The 23,710-nt window shown below is 42.8% G+C and overlaps 1 protein-coding gene across 2 annotated transcripts in view; it reads left to right on the top strand.

Annotated features, from left to right (window-relative positions):
• The window catches only part of ptprk (protein tyrosine phosphatase receptor type K), a 170,917-nt gene that overhangs the window by 135,046 nt on the left and 12,161 nt on the right, over nucleotides 1-23,710 (top strand). The window contains exons 12-16 of one of the 2 annotated variants that reach the window (XM_084149697.1): nucleotides 321-591; nucleotides 793-829; nucleotides 7,907-8,042; nucleotides 17,360-17,389; nucleotides 19,535-19,695. In XM_084149697.1, coding sequence (XP_084005823.1) covers nucleotides 321-591; nucleotides 793-829; nucleotides 7,907-8,042; nucleotides 17,360-17,389; nucleotides 19,535-19,695 — 635 coding nt within the window. The remainder of the gene's footprint in view (nucleotides 1-320; nucleotides 592-792; nucleotides 830-7,906; nucleotides 8,043-17,359; nucleotides 17,390-19,534; nucleotides 19,696-23,710) is intronic. The other variant, XM_084149698.1, reaches the window with a different exon arrangement.

The following is a 23,710-nucleotide window of genomic DNA, read 5'->3' on the forward strand; positions in this document are numbered from 1 at the left end:
GACCTGTTTACTCCCACTGGAGTTTCATCAACCTTTTCTCTCTAGTCTACAGCCTCCCAGTCTGAGAGAATGGATTGTTATTCGTTCAAGGCTATGTGCAGATAAATGGTCTCAGGTAGAGATATCAGGGCCTGTAGCGTACGATGTTGCCAAGCCAGGGCTAATTCAAGGAGTTAAACTCATTTGGCATGCCCTGTCTGTGCTCCGTGAAGTGAGAGATTGCTTTAAGATTAGCCTGCCTTTGGTTTGGCTAGCTGACTTTGTTTTCCTGTGTGTTTTGTGGGGACTGATTGCCTGTGATGTCCTGTCCCTCTCCGCAGTGCTTATCAGATTGTGGTGGAGGAGCTGAACCCACATCGCACGCGCAGGGAGGCCAGCTCCGTGGACTGCTACCAGGTTCCAGTCTCCTTCCACGCCTCCAGTGGCGGTTCGCCGTATTACTTTGCGGCAGAACTCCCGCCAGGGAACCTTCCGGAGCCCTCTCCATTCACGGTGGGCGACAACAAGACATACCACGGCTTCTGGAACCCTCCACTCGCCCCCAGGAAGAACTATAACATCTACTTCCAGGCCGTCAGCAGTGTGGAGAAGGTGAATATACACCACACTCTATCAGCCAATAGGACTCTTTAATGTTCCCTCATTGGGTTATTGGGGTTTTAAATCTGTCTTAAAACTGAGTTTTACATTGAGGAGCATTGTTTGCCACCCCACCCTTTTGAATTAATGAAAATCCTTTCTTATGTTGTACTATATTTTTTATTTTATTTTATTCATTTTTTTGTTTCACAGGAAACAAAAACACAATGTCTGAGACTTGCAACAAAAGGTAAGACTTTTATTTTTGCTTATTTGTACAACAATAAAAGTCCTTCTTGCCCAATATTAATGCATTGACTGTACAGTACAGTTGGATTTCAATCACTTTTCCCAGTAGCCAATGAATGCCCTCTCTCGTGTTCCGACAAAGAACTTTTACGTCATAATGCGTGTGCCACTTTATTTTCTGTCGCTCTTCCAAGAGAAGTGTTGTGCAGCGAGGATCTGGATTGAGGCAGAATTAAGGAAAGCTTATTTATTTGTAATATTTGCACTTGTAAAGCACATTCACTGGCGAACAGCTTGTTTCTGTGGGAACAGGGGGCTAGCAGTGCCAACCCTTTGGATTTCACAGACAGAGAGAGAGAGAGCTCACTGGTTTTTATCATAAAGCCATGCTGTTGGTTTTTAGTGATTAAGAGGGAGTGGTCATTAAATTGATACAATTCATACAATGCCAGCTCATCCGTGGTGTAAATCGGAGGGAAATAGGTTGGCGATTAATGGACTCTGTCCTCTGGCTTTGCACTATTGAAATTACCTGCATTATAGATTATGGACAACATTTATGCTGAACATGCATTTTTGCAAGTGCATTGGCATTAACTAAAAGTATTTCAAGTACTTATGGCCATGTCTCTTACTACAATTAAAAGGCCAGTCAGTTTAGCTTCAGCATCACATTCAAAAGGCACTAGGCTAGGTGACATAGTAGCAATAATCCCATCAAGTCGACAGGTAATTGAGTTCCACCCTACCTCTCTCTTTCCCACTACTTTCTCCTCTTCTATCCTATCATCTCTCCCTTTGGCTAAATCCGTTTCCCTCCTGTCTCCTGATTCTGCCTCTTCGACCCTACTCTCCTCCCTTTCCGCATCCTATGACTCGCACTGTCCCCTTTCCTCCCGGCCGTTTCGGCCCTCCCCTCCTGCTCCATGGCTGAGTGACTCATTACGAGCTCTCAGAACAGTGCTGTGGGCAGCTGAGCAAAAATGGAGGAAAACTAAACTTCCGGAGGACCTATCATCCTTTCACTCCCTCCTCTCTACCTTCTCTTAATCTGTATCCGCTGCTAGCCACTTTCTACCACTCTAAATATCAAACTTCTGCCTCTAACCCTAGGAAACATTTTTCCACCGTCTCCTCCCTCCTTAATCCTCCACCCCCTCCACCTCCCTCCTCCCTCTCTGCGGACGACTTTGTCAACCACTTTGAAAAAAAGGTTGATGACAGCCGCTACTCATTCACTCAGCCTATTGAGTCCACTGGTCTCACTCACACAGAACTACCCTACGCCTTGATCTCTTTCTCCCCTCTCTGTCCAGATGACATCCTGCGACCAGTGCGGTCTGGCCGCCCAACAACCTGCCCACTCAACCCCATCCCCTCCTCCCTTCTCCAGATCATCTCTGGAGACCTTGTCCCATTCCTCACTTCCCTCATCAACTCATCCCTGAACACTGGCTGCATCCCCTCTGACTTCGAAATGGCCCGAGTTGCTCCTCTCCTCAAGAAACCAACACTCGACTCATCTGATGTCAAAATCTTTAAACCTGTATCTCTTCTTTCTTTTCTTTCCAAAACACTTGAGCGTGCTGTCTCTGGTTAACTTTCTCGTTATCTCTCTCAGAACGATCTTCTTGACCCTAACCAGTCAGGCTTCAAGACGGGTCACTCAACCGAGACTGCTCTTCTCTGTGTCACGGAGGCTCTCCACACTGCCAAAGCTGACTCTCTCTCCTCTGTTCTGATCCTCCTAGATCTATCCGCTGCCTTCGACACCGTGAATCGTCAGATCCTCCTCTCCACCCTCTCAGGGCTGTGCGTCTCAGGCTATGCACACTCTTGGATTGCATCCTACCTGGCATTCCGCTCCTACCAGGTGACGTGGATAGGATCTGTGTCTGCACCACTGTGACTAATGGTGTCCCCCAGGGCTAGGTTCTAGGCCCTCTCCTCCTCTCTCTATACACCAAGTCACTCGGCTCCGTCATATCCTCATGGTCTCTCCTATCATTGCTATGCGGATCACACTCAACTACTTTTCTCCTTCCCCCCTTCTGACACCCAGGAGCGTGACACGCATCTCTGCGTGCCTGGCAGATATCTCAACTTGGATGTCGGCCCACCACCTCAAGCTCAACCTCGATAAGACGGAACTGCTCTTCCTCCCAGGGAAGGCCTGCCCGCTCCAAGACCTCTCCATCACGGTTGACAACTCCATAGTGGAGCCCTCCCAGAGTGCAAAGAACCTTGGCGTGACCCTGGACAACACCCTGTCGTTCTCTGCAAACATCAAAGCATCAGTAGAGTACAACCCTACCTCACACAGGAAGCGGTGCAGGTCCTAATCCTGGCACTTGTCCTCTCCCGTCTGGACTACTGCAACTCGCTGTTGGCTTGGCTCTCCGCTTGTGCCATCAAACCCCTGCAACTTATCCAGAACGCAGCAGCCCGCCTGGTTTTCAACCTTCCCAAGTTCTCTCGTGTCACCCCGCTCCTCCGCACTCTCCACTGGCTACCAGTCGACGCTTGCGTCCACTGCAAGACCATGGTGCTTACCTACAGAACAGCAAGAGGAACTGCCCCTCCCTACCTTCAGGCTATGCTCAAACCCTACACCCCAAACCGAGCACTCCGTTCTGCCACCTCAGGTCTCTTGGCCCTCCCACCCCTACGGGAGGGCAGCTCCCGCTCAGCCCAGTCCAAGCTCTTCTCTGTCCTGGCACCCCAATGTTGGAACCAGCTTCCCCCTGAAGCTAGGACAGCAGAGTCCCTGCCCATCTTCTGAAAACACCTGAAACCCTACCTCTTCAAACAGTATCTTAAATAATCCTCCTCCTCACCTCGACCCCTCCCCCCCCCCCCCCCCCCCCCACCCACCCTTCTAGCTCTGACTCTACTGATAGCTACGTTATTGAGGAAAAATTTACTTTCTATGCCTGTGATATGTGGTTGTCCCACCTAACTATCTTAAGATGAATGCACTTAATTGTAAGTCGCTCTGGATAAGAGCGTCTGCTAAATGACTAAAATTAAAAAAAAAAAATTTGTACCCCAGCAGCAACTTTAATTCCACTAGGAGGTATGAAGACTAGGAGGAATGAAACTAGCAGAACCCTACTGTCTTTCAGTTGAGAGCTATATGATGATATTGCTACTGGCAAAACATCTCTTAATCAAAACATCTCCTGATCTCGGATGTCAGCCTAAGGTGGCAGCTAATGCTAATCAGTTTAGCTGCATCAGGTTTCAGCGAAGGTTGACATCACTAACGTTGTGCTTGCTAGGAATCACAAGCTTGCATCCCTTACATTACGTCACAGATAGAATGGGACATGGAACTCATTATCAGTGATGATGTTGTCACCCACAATGGTGTGTTATTAACATAGATTAATTTAGCTTTATCTCTATGCTTATCAGTTGGACTCATATTTATGTTTGAATGTTTTTGTGTTTTTCTCATTGATTCGGACAATTATCCCCGTAATACAGTTCTTATTAATCAGTTAAGATGCAGATTTATAAGTGCTGTGTATTTTCAACGGCCAAGCTTAGAAATCAGCCCACAAATGCTATTAGATTATCAGACGTGGAAAGCACTGTATCTATAATCTGTAAACAGCTGTCTATGCATTAACACACCAGTGGTTGGACTTGTTGTTCATTTCAAAGATCGGACAGGAAAAATAGTGCAGTATCTTTCATCGTGGCTTTGGCAGAGAGAATCCATTGGCCACATCAACACACTCTTATGAAGTGACTGAACTGTGGATGATTTTTATTAGTGTCACAATTATGTGTGCCAATGTTGTCAGTGTCACTACAATTAGGGGTGGGTGGTTTCATGACTGGAAAAGGAGAATACCAAACGTAACTGTTGATTTCTAAATCCAGTAATAATAATGAACTAGGTAAAGTACAACAATATTAGTGTTACATCCTCCCTTAACAATGTTGTTTAGTCTGAACATTAAAACGGTCCATTTCCCAGCACTGTGTCCTGCTCAGAATTTCAAGTAGCTCTGTGTGTGTCCATGCAGTGTCCACTTGGAGTATGTGTAGGCTTTGGCTACTTGTGCCTGTCACACTCAATCACTCACGGTTTCCATTTGTGATACATTAAATGCCAGAAGTGCTCTCATTCTCTGAATTGAAAACCACCTTAATTGCCCTAACTTAATTGGATATGAAAGCTTTGTTGTTTTTTAACTTATTTTTTTTGTACTGTTGTCATTAATTGTTTTCCGCGTACAAATGTCTCCGAAGCGCATTGGCCCGGAGGTTGTCAAACCAATCCAGACAGAATTTGATAAGGGCTCTGCCTTGTAGCCCACCGTCAGGAATTAAAATAGATTTTCATTTTAAGCAGGGAATTGTATCTACAAAATAGTTGTAATCCAATTCCATTTGAATTTCCTCCTGTATTTTTTCATGAATGTATCTCATAAACTCTAACAGAAACATAAGTGTTCTTGAGGCGAGATGGGGATTATGTCTCAAGCAATACCTTAAAACATTTGATACTGGGCTGCAGACCTGATTAATAACCTTTTAACTGGTGTCAACATCTATTGGGAAACCTGCTCTGCTAGTAAACCTATTGGTTTTCTTGTTGTGCTCCATATTACATTTGTTATAGTGCTCTTGATGGCATAGTCTGGCTGTTGCATGTAAAGCATTGAGTGCATTAGTGTGTTGTATGCCTATGAGATGTTTTACCATATGGAAGAAAAGAAAAAAACTCGAAAAGGTGACATTTCTGTGACTGACTCCAATACTTTTCTTTCATTTTTCCTTTGTTCCATAATATTTGCTGCAATGAATGATAAGCAACCTTTGACAGAAAAACACATAGTTCTATCCTAGTAATATCCTGCCTTGTTTATCACCATATGACTACATTCAGGAATACTCTCAGCAGATCCAAACTATTCTGCTTCAGTTAATTTAGCAGATTTTTTTCGGAATGTGTTTGAACCTGACTTAAATACCAGAAAATTGTTTCGGTACAGTCACTTTCCTGGGTACAATAGCATGGCTAAAGTGAGGGTGAAAGAGCTGTCAAGTGTTGATGTGTTAAAGCTGGCGGCATGGCCAGTGGGTGACAACGTGAGAGACAAGGACAGTTTGTCCTGCTCCTCTGGGACACTTTCTGTAGACATCCGTCTCCCTCCAACCTGATAGCGAGAGGGAGAGATTTGCAGAGGCACACAGAGAGGAGTGTGTGAGGTAGGGGGCTCACTGTCAAGCACAACAGACAGTCCCAAAGTATATGCCCCTAAAGCCCACCCTACACTGACAGAGATTAGTTTAAGCCCCAGAGACCACTCCCTTCCTGCTTCATACACCAAGCTTTCTGTTCCTAGATGTTTTTTAGAGGCTGTTAGACATGCTCTCTAGGGTGGTTTCATCCATCCACAACTTGCTAGTGATCTCTCTGATCACAGATTATGATCTACATGCAAAACAGACTATTTTCAGTGAAAATATCTAGCTGTGGGACCACCAAACACTCCAACACAGTCTTTCCAAATGAAATTGTCAGTTTGCTCTGTTTGTAAAGATTATGGTCTCTGAAAAACACTGACTATTGATTTTCCCTTTCTTGATATAAAAAATGATTTGGGGGTCATTGAAATGAGCACTTATTTAAAATATGCTGTGCTCCTGCAAGCTTTTAAAAAAAGGGGGGGGGGGGGGTTGTGGTAATGGTGGTAGTCTGTCTTTGGAAGATTTTAGTTGCCCTCTTGCCCCAGGGTGGTGAGTTAGTGAAATACACAAGAGTGGCCCCTCTAGTAACACAGATGCCAGGTTGTTGTTCTCTCCCATGGTAGAAACTAGGCCATATAATTGATCCTGAGGAATAATGGCTTGAGTGCTAGCTGAAGATGGGCTTTGCCCATGTTTTCAAGTCTGTGCCAGGCAGCCCATTGTATCAGTCTCCGTAAAGACCTTCCGTTTGATCTAAGGATGGGTGAGATGGGAGTCGTCGTATTTTTCATTCCTTTCACTGATAGGAAACTACATCTGTTGGTTATTATTCAGCCGTTGACATAAAAGGGCTACTTTATTGTATGAATGAATGTACTAGGTTCAGCGTTGTATAGGGATACAAATCATATTCACCCTGAAGGTTATAGGAGATATAGGACTTGGGTCAAGAAAATACTTACATTGTTGAAATTGTACAATAGTATTACAGTGTACTAATACTGTAGGAAGCACATTTTACTAAGTGCTGGGAGACCGAAGAGTAGAGGGAAGTATTAGGCTTTGGTTTTTTTTGTGTTTTGCATTAGAAAGAGGATTATTGCGTTTTGAATATATCAATAGCAAAATATTACAATATATCAAAGAGGGAACAATATCAGTGTAGATATTTAGATTGTTTTCACTTTTATTATTTGGTAAAACATTTTTTTTTGCTGTTCACCTTTGACAGTATTTGCGTATGTCCCTATTTGTAATTAGTTTAGCAAATAACCCGTTGTGTACTAAGATATCGTAGTTGATTCTTTGTTTTATAATGAGTATCCACACCCAATGCTTTACAGAAGTTAATGGCTTTGAAGATGTAGAAAATATTGAAAGACCACAGATATATGCTTTGAATATCTCATGGGACCATGGGGGGTATAGAACATAATTAGAAATTCAATTCTGAAGGCATTTAGTAGAAAACCCAATATAATCATGAAAGTAGTGTGTGTAGAATCAGTGCACAAAGATATCATACGGTAATGGGAACATAAGTGTATTTAAATATGAGTAGCTATGTCTTTAGATATCTTTTTAATGTGTTTGTGCTCAAATCATTGCTGTGACATGAGGTGTTGTGGCTCAATCTGGAAGACATCCACAGTAAATCTTGAGGTGTATGTTATCATGTGTGATGGAACAGAATGTATGTGGCATGGAGTGGACCACCATCTGGTCAACTAAAGTAATCATTATGGTCGAACATTATGGTAAAAGAAAGCATAGTTCCGCTGGAAGAGACTCACTTTTGCACTATGCCCTTTCAAGTTTTGTGTCAAAACTACAACAATCTCCCTTTTGATTCATTTCTCTTTGTTTCTAGGAGCTACAGAGGAGCCAGAGGTGATCCCGGACCCGGCCAAGCAGACAGACAGGGTGGTGAAGATCGCTGGCATCAGCGCTGGGGTGCTGGTGTTCATCCTACTGGTGCTGGTAGCCATCCTACTGGTCAAGAAGAGGTGAGTGGAGCATCGTAAACAGGAAACGCTATGTTACTGGCTCTATGCGACCATACATATACACATGCACACCATGATCATCCTCTACTCCATCCCATGCCATCAGCATTGCAGTGAAGGCTGGGTCATGACTATCAGACAGCCTACAGTACACTATGATGGGGGAGGAGGGAAGGATGAGCGGGAGGAAGACACTAACAGTACTGTATGTTATTGTTTTTGTAGTGCCAAGACTATGTGTAATGCTGTTTTACCAGGGTTTGGTAGAGAGTTGGATTAGGTTTCAAGGGGAAGCAGGCAGAGTACTGTACATGCAGCTGATTTAGACGAGGACCCATAAGGCCTGTCTCTCAGAGAATCACAGTGAATTTATGAGCATATAGATTTCCCCAGGTTCTCTTAACATCTTCGTTCGGAGATTTTATATCTGAAGTGACTGGTCTGAAAAGCCATGAGTTTTGAAGTGGATGTGCACTCACACAAATGCATACCAGTGGTGTACAATGCAAACAGACAACACCCCCAGCTTTGCTGCAAAGTGGAATATTTATTTGAAGCCTTGGAGAGCTGTCTTCTAATGAATAGGTAATATTCAGATGTGATTTACTGTGGGTCGTTAGCACTTCACTGCAGGTTGTTTAAGGGTTTCTGCTTTTATGCTGTAATTTACAAGAAGGTGGACAGCTTTTTGTTGAGGGTTTCATTCAGGATACATACTGGAACAACAACGTTGTGCTGTGCTCAGTTTCTACTAGCCTCAAGTTCATTCATTTTGTCACCTGCTTTACCTCCTCATCTCACTCAGTAATTATGGAGCTGCTTCATTCAACACTCATTCAGAACATTGTTTATTGCATGGTTATTACATTATAGATTTATTTATATTTCCTGGCCTTTATTCTTTGGGATTTGACTGTTGACCATCTAACTGCATTAAAGTCATTAATTGGCAAACTAACAGCCCCTAGTCATCACCAATAGAAAGACACCCACTGATGCAGAGAGTGGGTTGAGCCTACAGTGGCTTGCGAAAGTATTCACCCCCCTTGGCATTTTTCCTCTTTTCTTGCCTTACAACCTGGAATTAAAATAGATTTTTTGGGGGTTTGTATCATTTGATTTACACAACATGCCTACCACTTTGAAGATGCAAAATATTTTTTTGTGTGAAACAAACAAGAAATAAGACAAAAAAACAGAACTTGAGCGTGCATAACTATTCACCCCCACAAAGTCAATCATTTGTAGAGCCACCTTTTGCAGCAATTACAGCTGCAAGTCTCTTGGGGTATGTCTCTATATGCTTGGCACATCTAGCCACTGGGATTTTTGCCCATTCTTCAAGGCAAAACTGCTCCAGCTCCTTCGAGTTGGATGGGTTACGCTGGTGTACAGCAATCTTTAAGACATACCACAGATTCTCAATTGGATTGAGGTCTGGGCTTTGACTAGGCCATTCCAAGACATTTAAATGATTCCCCTTAAACCACTCAAGTGTTGCTTTAGCAGTATGCTTAGGGTCATTGTCCTGCTGGAAGGTGAACCTCCATACCAGTCTCAAATCTCTGGAAGGCTGAAACAGTTTTCCCTCAAGAATTTCCCTGCATTTAGCGCCATCCATCATTCCTTCAATTCTGACCAGTTTCCCAGTCCCTGCCGATGAAAAACATCCCCACAGCATGATGGGGATGGTGTTCTTGGGGTGATGAGAGGTGTTGGAATTGCGCCAGACATAGCGTTTTCCTTGATGGCCAAAAAGCTCAATTTTAGTCTCATCTGACCAGAGTACCTTCTTCCATATGTTTGGGGAGTCTCCCACATGGCTTTTGGTGAACACCAAACGTGTTTGCTTATTTTTTTCTTTAAGCAATGGCTTTTTTCTGGCCACTCTTCCATAAAGCCCAGCTCTGTGGAGTGTACGGCTTAAAGTAGTCCTATGGACAGATACTCCAATCTCAGCTGTGGAGCTTTGCAGCTCCTTCAGGGTTATCTTTGGTCTCTTTGTTGCCTTTCAGATTAATGCCCTCCTTGCCTGGTCTGTGAGTTTTGGTGGGCGGCCCTCTCTTGGCAGGTTTGTTGTGGTGCCATATTCTTTCAATTTTTTAATAATGGATTTAATGGTGCTCCGTGGGATGTTCAAAGTTTCTGATATTTTTTTATAACCCAACCCTGATCTGTACTTCTCCACAACTTTGTCCCTGACCTGTTTGGAGAGCTCCTTCGTCGTCATGGTGCCGCTTGCTTGGTGGTGCCCCTTGCTTAGTGGTGTTGCAGACTCTGGGGCCTTTCAGAACAGGTGTATACAGTTGAAGTCGGAAGTTTACATACACTTAGGTTGGAGTCATTAAAACTCGTTTTTCAACCACTCCACAAATTTCTTGTTAACAAACTATAGTTTTGGCAAGTCGGTTAGGACATCTACTTTGTGCATGACACAAGTCATTTTTCCAACAATTGTTTACAGACAGATAAAATTCCAGAAAATGATGTACCTGTGGATGTATTTCAAGGCCTACCTTCAAACTCAGTGCCTCTTTGCTTGACATCATGGGAAAATCAAATGAAATCAGCCAAGACCTCAGAAAAGAAATTGTAGACCTTCACAAGTCTGGTTCATCGTTGGGAGCAATTTCCAAACGCCTGAAGGTACCACGTTCATCTGTACAAACAATAGTACGCAAGTATAAACACCATGGGACCACGCAGCCGTCATACCGCTCAGGAAGGAGACGTGTTCTGTCTCCTAGAGATGAACATACTTTGGTGCAAATCAATCCCAGAACAACAGGAAAGGACGTTGTGAAAATGCTGGAGGAAACAGGTACAAAAGTATCTATATCCACAGTAAAATGAGTCCTATATCGACATAACCTGAAAGGCTGCTCAGCAAGGAAGAAGCCACTGCTCCTAAACCGCCATAAAAAAGCCTGACTACGGTTTGCAACTGCACATGGGGACAAAGATCGTACTTTTTGGAGAAATGTCCTCTGGTCTGATGAAACAAAAATGGAACTGTTTGGCCATAATGACCATCGTTATGTTTGGAGAAAAAAGGGGGACGCTTGCAAGCTGAAGAACACCATCCCAACCGTGAAACACGGGGGTGGCAGCATCATGCTGTGGGGGTGTTTTGCTGCAGGAGGGACTGGTGCACTTCACAAAATAGATGGCATCATGAGGAAGGAAAATTATGTGGATATATCGAAGCAACATCTCAAGACATCAGTCAGGAAGTTAAAGCTTGGTCGTAAATGGGTCTTCCAAATGGACAATGACCCCAAGCCTACTTCCAAAGTTGTGGCAAAATGGCTTAAGGACAACAAAGTCAAGGTATTGGAGTGGCCATCACAAAGCCCTGACCTCAATCCTATAGATGATTTGTGGGCAGAACTTCAAAAGCGTGTGCGAGCAAGGAGGCCTACAAACCTGACTCAGTTACACCAGCTCTGTCAGGAGGAATGGGCCAAAATTCACCCAACTTATTGTGGGAAGCTTGTGGAAGGCTACCCGAAACGTTTGACCCAAGTTAAACAATTTAAAGGCAATGCTACCAAATTCTAATTAAGTGCATGTAAACTTCTGACTCACTGGGAATGTGATGAAAGAAATAAAAGCTGAAATCATTTTCTCTACTATTATTCTGACATTTCACATTCTTAAAATAAAGTGGTGATCCTAAAACAGGGAATTTTTACTAGGATTAAATGTCAGGAATTGTGAAAAACTGAGTTTAAATGTATTTGGCTAAGGTGTATGTAAACATCCGACTTCAAGTGTATATACTGAGATCATGTGACAGATCATGTGACACTTAGATTGCACACAGGTGGATTTTATTTAACTAATTATGTGACTTCTGAAGGTAATTGGTTGCACCAAATCTTATTTAGGGGCTTCATAGCAAAGGGGGTGAATACATATGCACGCACCACTTTTCCGTTATTTTTTAATTTTTATTATTTGAAACAAGTTTTTTTTTTCATTTCACTTCACCAATTCGGACTAATTTGTGTATGTCCATTACATTAAATACAAATACAAATCCATTTAAATTACAGGTTGTAATGCAACAAAATAGGAAAAACACCAAGGGGGATGAATACTTTTGCATGGTACTGTATATGAACTCCTGTGCTTTCTAAATGCTACTTTTCTTTTTAGTCATGGAGGCTTTACTACGAAGATTTGGTCAGTCAGGTGTGTGTTTTTATTTGTTGATACAAATATGTACACACACACACACACACACACACACACACACAGTTGGGGTCACGTGGAGGAGGCAGGTTGCAGAGATCAGGAAGAGTCTGTGGCCTTGAGAGAGTAAATTATGTTGTGCTGTAATTACTTTGTGAACCTCCCTATTGATTTCGGTCAGTTTTTTAGAAAAGGTTTTGTAATGAACACTGGCAAACTGAACTATCTCCTGCACCTGTGATGAATGCTTTGGAAAGCCCACATGTTCTATTATTCTCCAAAGAAACTGAGATTGTTTTAAAGGGAAAATATCGATTACTCGCGTATCCCCAGTCGGAGCACATCTCTACATGCTGAACAGGTTTAGCAGGAACGATATGCGGAGAGGAGCTGTTACCCTGCGCACCATGTCTCTCTCTTTCCATGACATATGCCACCATCGTGTGGACATTTAACAGAATTACAGTTTTTCACTCTCCTCTTAGATGTCAATTACCATGTAAGAATATATATTTGTTTTATTATTTAACTTTTATTTAACTAGGCAAGTCAGTTAAGAACAAATTCTTATTCACAATGATGGCAAAGGCCTCCTGCGGTGACGGGGGCTGGGATTAAAAATAAATAAATAAAATATAGGACAAAACACACATCACGACAAGAGAGACAACACAACACTACATAAAGAGAGACCTAAGACAACCACATAGCATGGCGGCAAGACATGACAACACAGCATGGTAGCAACACAACATGACAACAACATGGTAGAAAAACTACTTGGCAGCAGCACAACATGGTAGCAGCACAAAACATGGTACAAACATTATTGGGTGCAGACAACAGCACAACGGGCAAGAAGGTAGAGACAACAATACATCATGCGAAGCAGCCACAGCTGTCAGTAAGAGTGTCCATGATTGAGTCTTTGAATGAATATACATATTGATATCTCACATAATTAACACCGATGATAACACCCATATAGTGCATGGGCCATTGATGAAAGCTTTTTCAACTCATTTTACATTTACATTTACATCATTTTGCAGACGCTCTTATCCAGAGCGACTTACAAATTGGTGCATTCAACTTATGATAGCCAGTGGGACAACCACTTTTTTCTTCTTCTTTTTTTTATGGGGGGGTGGGGGAGGGAGGGGTAGAAGGATTACTTTTATACTATTCCAGGTATTCCTTAAAGAGGTAGGGTTTCAAGTGTCTACGGAAGGTGGTCAGTGACTCCGCTGTCCTGTCGTCGTGGGGGAGCTTGTTCCACCGTTGGGGTGCCAGAGCAACAAATAGCTTTGACTGGGATGAGCAGGAACTGTGCTTCTGTAGCGTTTTCAGGTTAGATTTTTTAAGAAGTGAACTATGCAGTATCTAGTCATCCAGCTTAAACTTACACATGAACATCACAATGAACTTGAATGACAGCAGTGCCTATCATCCAGAGGGTATTGGAGAAGCGAATGAGGTTGATGAATGAGAGGTGTTTATACACCTGTTCCTGTTATAAATACACTAAGTGTACAAAACATTAAGAACAACTTCCTAATATTGAGTTGCATCCCCCCTTTGCACTCAGAACAGCCTCAATTAATCAGGGCATGAACTCTACAAGGTGTCGAAAGCGCTCCACATGGATGCTGGCCCATGTTGACTCCAATGGTTCCCACAGTTGTGTCAAGTTGGCTGGATGTCCTTTGGGTGGTGGACCATTCTTGATACACACGGGAAACTGTTGAGCGTGAAAAACCCAGCAGCGTTGCAGTTCTGGACACAAACCCGGTTCAAAGGCACTTCAATCTTTTGTCTTGCCCATTCACCCACTGAATGGCACACATACACAATCCATGTATCAATTGTCTCAAGGCTTAAAAATCCTTCTTTAACCTGTCTCCTCCCCTTCATCTACAGTAATTGAAGTGGATTTAACAAGGGACATCAATAAGGGATCATAACTTTCACCTAGATTCACCTGGTCAGTCTATGTCATGGAAAGAGCATTCATAATGTTTTGTACACTCAGTGTAGATCTTTGTTTAAAGTGTTGGACAGTCAAGCACTGCCTGTGACTACTGATGAGTGAGGCTTCCAAATGAATCGTAATTGGCAGAGCAGCCTCTGCGTCTCTCTAGATGTTCTGCCAATTAGGGCCTCATTCCTAACGACCTATGTTCATTTACAGCCGCCTCCCTCCTAATTTCCCCTGCCATCCCCCTTCCATACCCCTCCATAACCTTTCAACTTCAGAGAAATCTCATTCTGCCACACCCTCCTGCACCACAGGTCATTCATTTAGCTTCATTATTTATTCCCCCTTTCCCTTCCTTCTTCCTTCACTCTTTTTCTCCTCCATTTTCTTCACTGAGTGTTTAAGATTTAGTGGAGCCGGTCCAGGCTTTGTGGAGATAAGAGGAGAAGGTCAGGTTATAAACAGAGTCTTTTTTCCCAGGTTGTGAGTGACAGACGTGGGTTGAGTGACAATAACAGTGTTTCCTTTTCTCTGATATTAAAAGAGAGTGACTTTTCGTCAATGGTCTTTTGGGTCAATAGTGACTTTTGAATTACGCTACAGTAAGTCTGGGATATACAAATGCCTTTGTTCATTGTTACAAACAATTGGTTTGTGTTGGTTTGGTGTTGGTGTACTATTGTAGTGGTTACATAGTAGTTCAATGTTTTGTAATAGGACTAGCTAATCTATTCCCTGTGGTTTAGAATCTTTTTCAGAGAGATGGGAAGGGGTTCATTTCATTGAATGGTTTTCATATAAGCCATTGGCATTAATTGCAGCGCCTGCTTTTTAGTTTTTGGATGGCTTCCTGGTTTGTAATTTCAGCCTTAAAAAGGACTGGTGTTTAGAGCAATGGGGCACATTGAGTGCTAATGAGCCATAAGCTCATAATCGCATTGGAATGGATTAAAAGTACTGATGGTAATTGAATTCTGAAGTACGACTAATGTCTCTTTGTCCCCAAAGTACGCCTGTGAAAATCAATATAAAGGGAGAAAGGCATTTGTTTTGGAACTAGTTAGCTTAACCTGTCGTGGATGTCTTGAATGTACACTGAACAAAAGTATAAATGCAACATGTAAAGTGTTGGTCCCATGTTTCATGAGCTGAAATAAAAGATCCAAGAAAGTTTCTATTCGGACAAAAAACGTATTTCTCTCAAATTTTGTGCACAAATTTATTTACATCCCTGTTAGTGAGCATTTCTCATTTGCCAAGATAATCCATCCACCTGACAGGTGTGGCATATCAAGAAGCTGATTAAACAGCATGATCATTACACAGGTGCACCTTGTGCTGGGGACAATAAAAGGCCACTCTAAAATGTGCAATTTTGTCACACAACACAATGCCACAATGCCACAGTCTCAAGTTTTGAGGGAGCGTGCAATTGGCATGCTGACTGCAGGAATGTCCACCAGAGCTGTTGCCAGAAGCTGCCTCCGACATTGTTTTAGAGAATATGGCAGTACGTCCAAGCGGCCTCACAAACGCAGACCATGTGTATGGCGTTGTGTGGCTGAACAGTTTGCTGATGTCAACGTTGTGAACAGAGTGCCCTCTGTTTCAGCATGATAATGCACAGCCCCATGTCACAAGGATCTGTACACAATTCCTGGAAGCTGAAAATGGCCCAGTTCTTCCATGGCCTGCATACTCACCAGACATGTCACCCATTGAGGATGTTTGGGATGCTCTGAATCGACGTGTGCGACAGCATGTTCCAGTTCCTGCCAATATCCAGCAACTTGCACAGCCATTGAAGAGGAGTGGGACAACATTCCATAGGCCACAATCAACAGCCTGATCAACTCTATGCGAAGGAGATGTGTGAGGCAAATGGTGGTCACACCAAATACTGACTGGTTTTCTGATCCACGCCCCCTACTTAAAAAAAAAATAGGTATCTGTGACCAACAGATGCATATCTGTATTCCCAGTCATATGAAATCCATAGATTAGGGCCTAATTAATTCATATCAATTGACTGATTTCCTTATATGAACTGTAACTCAGTAAAATATTTGAAATTGTTGCATGTTGCGTTTATATTTTTGTTCAGAGTAGTTGATGGTTGCTGTTGGTGCTACAGTCAACCAGGTTTAGATGTCAGCTAGACATCCTCTCAGTCCGTCTATACTAGAGATAATAAGAAAGGTGTATTTTTCTCAGACACTGAGCCTGTATGTCTGAATCTCTCTTCATCTTGTTAGTTGCAATGAGTTCATTTTTTTTCCAAAATCAGGTGACCAGTAGAGTAGAACTCGATGATATACAAAGCAATACAAGTGAATTAAGTGGATATTGGAATCTCGTTGTTGCTTTGTACAGAAACAATCAAGGTTGAAGCCAAAACGTAAATGCTGTGGCAACATTTGTATGCTTCTTTTATTTTCATGTTGTTTTTCTTGAATGGTCATGCCATATGTGAAGGGAGTTGTGAATTGATATTTGATGACTACATTACAAACACCAGTTGCTGGGGAGATCAATACTTATGGGCAAGACACAACTCATTGATCTGATACAATAATTAATATATGGTTCCCTTATTGAACTGAACTTAAAGAAGATACTGCATCTTTAAAATGGTGGTCCATGACATTGCTTGTTTTCCAGGTAGCAAGCAACTTGTTCTTTAGTTTGCCGCAATTTGTTTTGCAGCTGTGTTTATCCATTATGCTGATCAAGACTTTACTTTTCATATGTAACACTGTAGCCTAAACCTAATGATAATAGGGTTGTGAGTCCAGTCTTAAGACTGTCTGACTGTCCAAGTGAATGAGACAGTATTTAATGCATGACGTTAATGATTACACCCAATTCAAAATTCAACCAGAACAAAAAGATTAACTACTTACATGTTTGTTATGAAAATAAATTTATTGCACTCTAATCTTCAATTACACTGGAACATAAAGCTGCATGAAGCTCAATTTGAAGGAATGCATGTAAGAATGAAATTCTAACATTAGGAAGTTAATTCATAGAGATAAAATGTTGTTGTCTTCCACTTTCTTCTGCTTTTGTTGATCCGACTGATTCACACTTTGCATTCACCAATATTTCTTTATCCTGCTGTCTCTGATTGGCGTACCAGGAGGAGCTACTATTCTTACTCATATTACCTGTAAGTAAACAGACAAACAACAACAAAAACAACAACAACAACACAGAAATAAACAAACCCAAAATACAATGAGTGCACTTGTCCTTGGTTAGTTATGAAGTGTTTTAAAGATGCAGTATCCTTTTTTCAAGTGAAAACGCATATCGCTCATAACCAATTGCCATTGCCATTGACCAGCTCAAACATGCTTCGAAACACTCTCCAAACCAAAGTCATCATGACCAAAAGCGGTGTTATTTGAAAAAAGAATGCTGCACTTTGTGTCCTGTATTCTATCCGTGTGCATGTGGTTGTATGTCAATAACTCATGTATTTCATTCATCTTCTTCATCTCCTGGACCTCCTTTGTCCATTGAAAGGATATATGTGGTAAACTGTGTGCCTCTACACGTGCACACTGCGTGTGTTGTATGTCTTACATATCTCATGAGCCCTTTCTAATTGGTTGCTCTCAATATTGGTTGCAGAGGGTTTCCTCTTTGGGTTGATGTAGGTTCTTCTCCTGCTGTAAACAGTAGACAGCCATCTCCACACTGCGGTGCTTTCCACTTGCTAAGGGCTGCAACGAGAAAAAAACTCCCCAATCTGTTGTCCTGACAAGACGCCATCAGTCTGCCGATGCGCTCACATGCTCTACCATTCGACATGCTTGCCATTTTACCCTCACCTCTGTGAGTGTGTTTCATCTACACAGGCTTCGCATTTACCTTCCTGCTCCTCTAATTTTTCTATTTCTCACGATCATTTTTCATTTCACGCCTAGAAGTGACACCCAACCCTCCAAGTGAATTCAGGTGAATGAGCCTTTTCAGCATTTCAGAGATGATTCCCCCTGACAAAGGATACATTCTTTTCTGTTTTTATGAAGGATTTTTTTTCTCCATGAAAATGAAAGCTACTGTATCAGCTTCACAGTAAACATCTTTTGCTGGCTTTGGATAGTCCCTTCAAGCAATTTTAGGACACCAAATGTGTTAGCGCTGGGGGACATTTTTGACAATTATATCCTGTTAAGTTTGGAATAATTGAAAAACAGAAAGTTACCAATAATTACCTCAAATGTTAAATCAGTTTTTCCCGACGGGAAAGTGAGGTATCCTAGAGTTTGCCTCTATCAAAGGTAATTAAAAGGCTCAAAATGGAAACGGGATAATTTTCTCATGGCTCTTGATATAATTGACCCCATGCTGTGCTTGCCTATTTTCAATCCACTTCAAATTTATGATGGGCAGAAATTAGTATATTGTGCCTATAATTGTCATTTTACTAGAACGGTATGAAATTATACTATTTGGTATCTTTCTCCTGCTGTCCACCCATCTGTCTCTTCTCTAGCACAAAGAGTCCTCCCTTCAATTTCACTAGAGCGGCTTCTTAAAACCACATCTCAGTGCTTTCATCTAACTGCAATCTGCAAACTCCAATCAGAGGACACTTTGTACTGCAACACCTTTCTTCAGGGTGCTCGCAAAGTGGAATTAGGAACTAGGAGTAGAACAGAGCAGGTCTGTGTTTTCATCGCAGTGCTCCTTTTTACAATTCAAATAGAGTGAAAGTTGTAATTGCCCTTGAAATGGAAACCTCCCAGTCTTGTAGGTGTTCAATCGGCTTTTCTCAATCAGGGGCCAATGAGTGAGTCCGTACACAATCGATTTGGCATATTAATCTTGTTAATATACTGTATTAACCTTATCAACTCCTGTCCAGATGTAATTATAATTAGATAATCAACCAAACAGGGAGTCCCCATTTCTCAGAATGTCTTGTCAGAGCCCAGACTGGGGATGACATGCGGCAACCTCCCACCTTAGCATGAAGCATCTACCTTTCCCCCTTGAAGCAGAAGTTATTCCTGCATGATTTTGATGCTTGAAATTGGGCCCTTTTGGATTTCCCCTATATGTTTCCTACAGTATACTGAATGATACTTGACCCTAATAATACAGTATTTGTGAGGTTTGCACCTATTATTGGATGAAAACAAATTTTTAAAAAGGCCATATGTGGAAGCCAAACCAATGGTCTGTTGTCATGGAGATGAGCTTCTTTCTTTCATCTCTTTCACTTTAGTCTTTCCTCTTGTGTGTGATTAATCGATGACAATGTGTTTTTGTGATATTTAAACCTGCTCGTCCGATCCTTCAGGAAACTAGCCAAGAAGCGCAAAGACGCCATCGGGAACACTCGGCAGGAGATGACCCACATGGTGAACGCCATGGACCGCAGTTACGCTGATCAGAGCACGCTCCATGCTGAGGATCCCATGGCCGTCACCTTTATGGACTCCCACAACTTCAGCAACAGATGTAGGTATAATGGTCCTAAGACAGATCCCTGGGGAACACCTCCCTCCACAGACACATGATACATGTGAGAAAGCCTCCTGACAGTTAGATAATCTAATGCCTTACAATGGGAAAGACCCTAACACCGAGAAGAGTCCATGAGACAGGCTCTGAAGAGAGGTGTTAAGTTGCCCTTTAACCTTACATGTTTTTACTTTAAAATGCATAATAGGAAAATCCCAAGATATGAATGAATGCCTTTAATGATTTGAACTGTTGGCACAGGATATTATGGTAGAGGTTATTCTATTGCTATGCTCTGTTCATCTTGCTGCTGGAATTTTATAACTCAGTAGTGTGATGCAGCTTACTCAAGCCTTCTGGAATGTATTTCATAAGCTTTTTTCCCTACAGTGCCTAATGATCCACTTGTGCCAACGGCAGTGCTAGGTGAGGCCCTGGTGATATATCATCTGCCTTGCCATGGCTTGTTGTGTTCCTCATGCATGTCGTTGTCACAGTCCTGTAGCCGTCCATTGTAAACTGTAAACCTGTAGCCGTCCATTGATTGTCTCTGTGTTGCGTCTGGTTAGTCACGTACAACTCACACTAGTCCTGACAATATACAGTATCACAGTCAGAATGACTAGCCTCCACATTCACTTATCCAGTAAGGGGAATAAAATAGGAATTGTTTCCAGATTTTGGATTTCCCCTGGCTGCCAGTGTAAAACAGACTTGGCCCTCAGCCATGGTAGAGTGGAGACATGGCATTCCTCCAGTGAACAGATGAACAATCCTTCAGCGTTTAGGACCCACCTATGAGCCGTTGGAGTGGAGCTAAAGGTCCAAACCACATTCAGAGACTCACACTCACTCCTGTATGCATTACAACTGTCTACATGCTCCAAATCCTGCTCAGGGCGTTGGTTTAGAGACGAGGAGGGGAAACTAATTCAAACACAAGTGAAGATAGATATATGATGGCTACATTCACCTGAGTCCTTACCTGAAGATCAACCTCCTGCATGACATGACACTTTTCTAGAATGAAACCAGTCATCCTGTCACTGTGTGTAAGTCGTACAGGCTTTGTGAGTGGGTGCCATTTTATATCAGCCTCAGCCCCCCTTGAACATCACCCTCAGCCCCCCTGGAACATCACCCTCAGCCCCCCTGGAACATCACCCTCAGCCCCCCTGGAACATCACCCTCAGCCCCTCTGGAACATCACCCTCAACCCCTCTGGAACATCACCCTCAGCCCCCCTGGAACATCACCCTCAGCCCCCCTGGAACATCACCCTCAGCCCCCCTGGAACATCACCCTCAGCCCCCCTGGAACATCACCCTCAGCCCCCCTGGAACATCACCCTCAGCCCCCCTGGAACATCACCCTCAGCCCCTCTGTCTGTGTAGAGTCCAAAAACACATCTGACAGTTTCTATGTAATGGAGTTCAGTGTTCACTCGTGACATCAGGATGGAGAGCGTTAGACACTCGACGCGAGCAGTGTAGTCCACACTGACAGAACAAGCAAGCAACCGCGGAGGGTCTTTATGGCTCACTGAGACCTAAGTTTGATGGGGAATTAAAATGCCCCCTCAGGCCACAGTGTTTGCTGTGAAAATGTGTTATTTTAGCTCTGTGTTCTCGCTGGGCTTGGTAATAGGAAGTGAAGGGTGCAGTTCAAGCCATGACTCAATCTAGCATGTTAGGGTCGAATTAAGTAGTACAAATTTGCAAATGAGTAGAAATGTCAGCTTAGGTAGTCTCTACACTAGAGTGCAGCAGTTCTCTTGCCAGCTTAGTGTCACTCCTCTTAGATCCCGCCCACTGCATTAGTGTGTCTGTCAGTCTCGCCATAGCTTTCTAGAAAGTCATGTGCGGATGTGTAAGAAAGTCAGTGTTGTGTACGTGTGGTAGAGTAGCTCCTTGGGTCAGTTGTCAGTCATCTGTGAATCCCTCGTCATTGTTAGGTGATCACCTCCATCACCCTCATGTTCCAGTATTGTGCTTAAAGTCATGTCACGTCATCATATATACACTACCGTTCAAAAGTTTGGGGTCACTTAGAAATGTCCTTGTTTTCTAAAGAAAAGCAATTTTTTTGTCTATTAAAATAACATCAAATTGATCAGAAATACAGTGTAGACATTGTTAATGTTGTAAATGGCTATTGTAGCTGGAAACGGCTGATTTATAATGGAATATCTACATATGCGTACAGAGGCCCATTATCAGCAACCATCAGTCCTGTGTTCCAATGGCACGTTGTGTTTGCTAATTCAAGTTTATCATTTTAAAAGGCTAATTGAAAACCCTTTTGCAATTATGTTAGCACAGCTGAAAACTGTTGTGCTGATTAAATTAATCAATAAAACTGGCCTTCTTGAGACTAGTTGAGTATCTGGAGCATCAGCAATTGTGGGTTCGATTACAGGCTCAAAATGGCCAGAAACAAAGAACTTTCTTCTGAAACTCGTCAGTCTATTCTAGTTCTGAGAAATGAAGGCTATTCCATGTGAGAAATTGCCAAGAAACTGAAGATCTCGTACAACGCTGTGTGCTACTCCCTTCACAGAACAGCACAAACTGGCTCTAACCAGAATAGAAAGAGGAGTGGGAGGCCCCGGTGCACAACTGAGCAAGAGGACAAATACATTAGAGTGTCTAGTTTGAGGCGCCTGTCTCTCAAACTAGACACTCTAATGTATTTGTCCTCTTGTGCACCGGGGGCCTCCCACTCCTCTTGCTTTTCTTTAGAAAACAAGGACATTTCTAAATGACCCCAAACTTTGAACTGTAGTGTATGTATTATATATCTACTACAACCCATGTGTGCTTACTGTTGATCTAAAAGCACATTTCTTTCTTTTTTTCTTTTTCTTGCTGCCCTAATTGTAAAGTGCCAATTACAGGTAAGTGTGTGTGGAAATTCTAAAGTGTCCCAAAGTGGTTAATGAAAATAAATGAATTACCAGATTGCAAATGCTGGATCTCATTGATTGATCCATTAAATGTGTGTGCAGTGTGTGTGCGTCAGTAACAGTAGCCGACTTCCCCTCCCCTGACAGTAAAGTGTGCAGGCTCCTTAAAACGTAACTTAACATTCCCCTTAACCTGATATAGAGGCTGGCAGTAGCTCAGTGGCTAGCCAAGCAGAAAATATGTAGAGATCACGGCTCAGTAGGTAATGTGATTGCCAGCAGGTCAGTCTAGGCTTTAGAGGGGTGTAAATCCTGGCTGCAGATAACCTAGGACTCAACAGCCAGCCAGCCCCCCCCACCCCCCCCCCACCCCCCTGCATACACACACACACACACACACACACACACACAACCACACACACTCGCGGTGCACTCACACACACATCTCCACAGGCAAAATGGCTATGTTTCTGAGGGATTGACATGGCTCAGATATCACATTAAAGGGCGCATATGGTGCCTGTCAGTCCTGTGAGCCCAGCGTCTCTCCCCTGAGAGGGTCCTGCTCTCACACTGTGGTAACTAAGAGGCCCCTGTATTTGCCTTCCTGTCTACTGGGAAAGTCAGGCACCACTCCTCAGCTTTATCAAGCCCTGTCTTGCCCACTCACCAAGCTGACGCAACATGTCAGTTACTTCCAGTGCCAGGTACCTTGTCACTTACATCCTCCTCAAAGCTTAGCTGCTTCACTGGGGGGTTACTTTAAATAAAAAGTGTGAAGGCAGGAGCCATGTTATTTTTATTTCAATTTTTGCAAGAAAAACATAGTTTTGTAAAAGTAGTTTTGTAAGAGAAGCACACCCAGTCTGGATATTTTTACATTTACATTTACATTTTTGTCATTTAGCAGACGCCCTTATCCAGAGCAACTTACAGTTAGTGAGTGCATACATTATTTTTTTATATTTTTATACTGTCCCCCTGTGGGAATCGAACCCACAACCCTGGCGTTGCAAACGCCATGCTCTACCAACTGAGCTACATCCCTGCCCGGCCATTCCCTCCCCTACCCTGGACGACGCTTAGCCAATTGTGCGCCAACCCATG

This window comes from Coregonus lavaretus (assembly GCF_964263955.1).
Source record: "Coregonus lavaretus genome assembly, chromosome: 31".
Lineage (NCBI taxonomy): Eukaryota > Metazoa > Chordata > Actinopteri > Salmoniformes > Salmonidae > Coregonus > Coregonus lavaretus.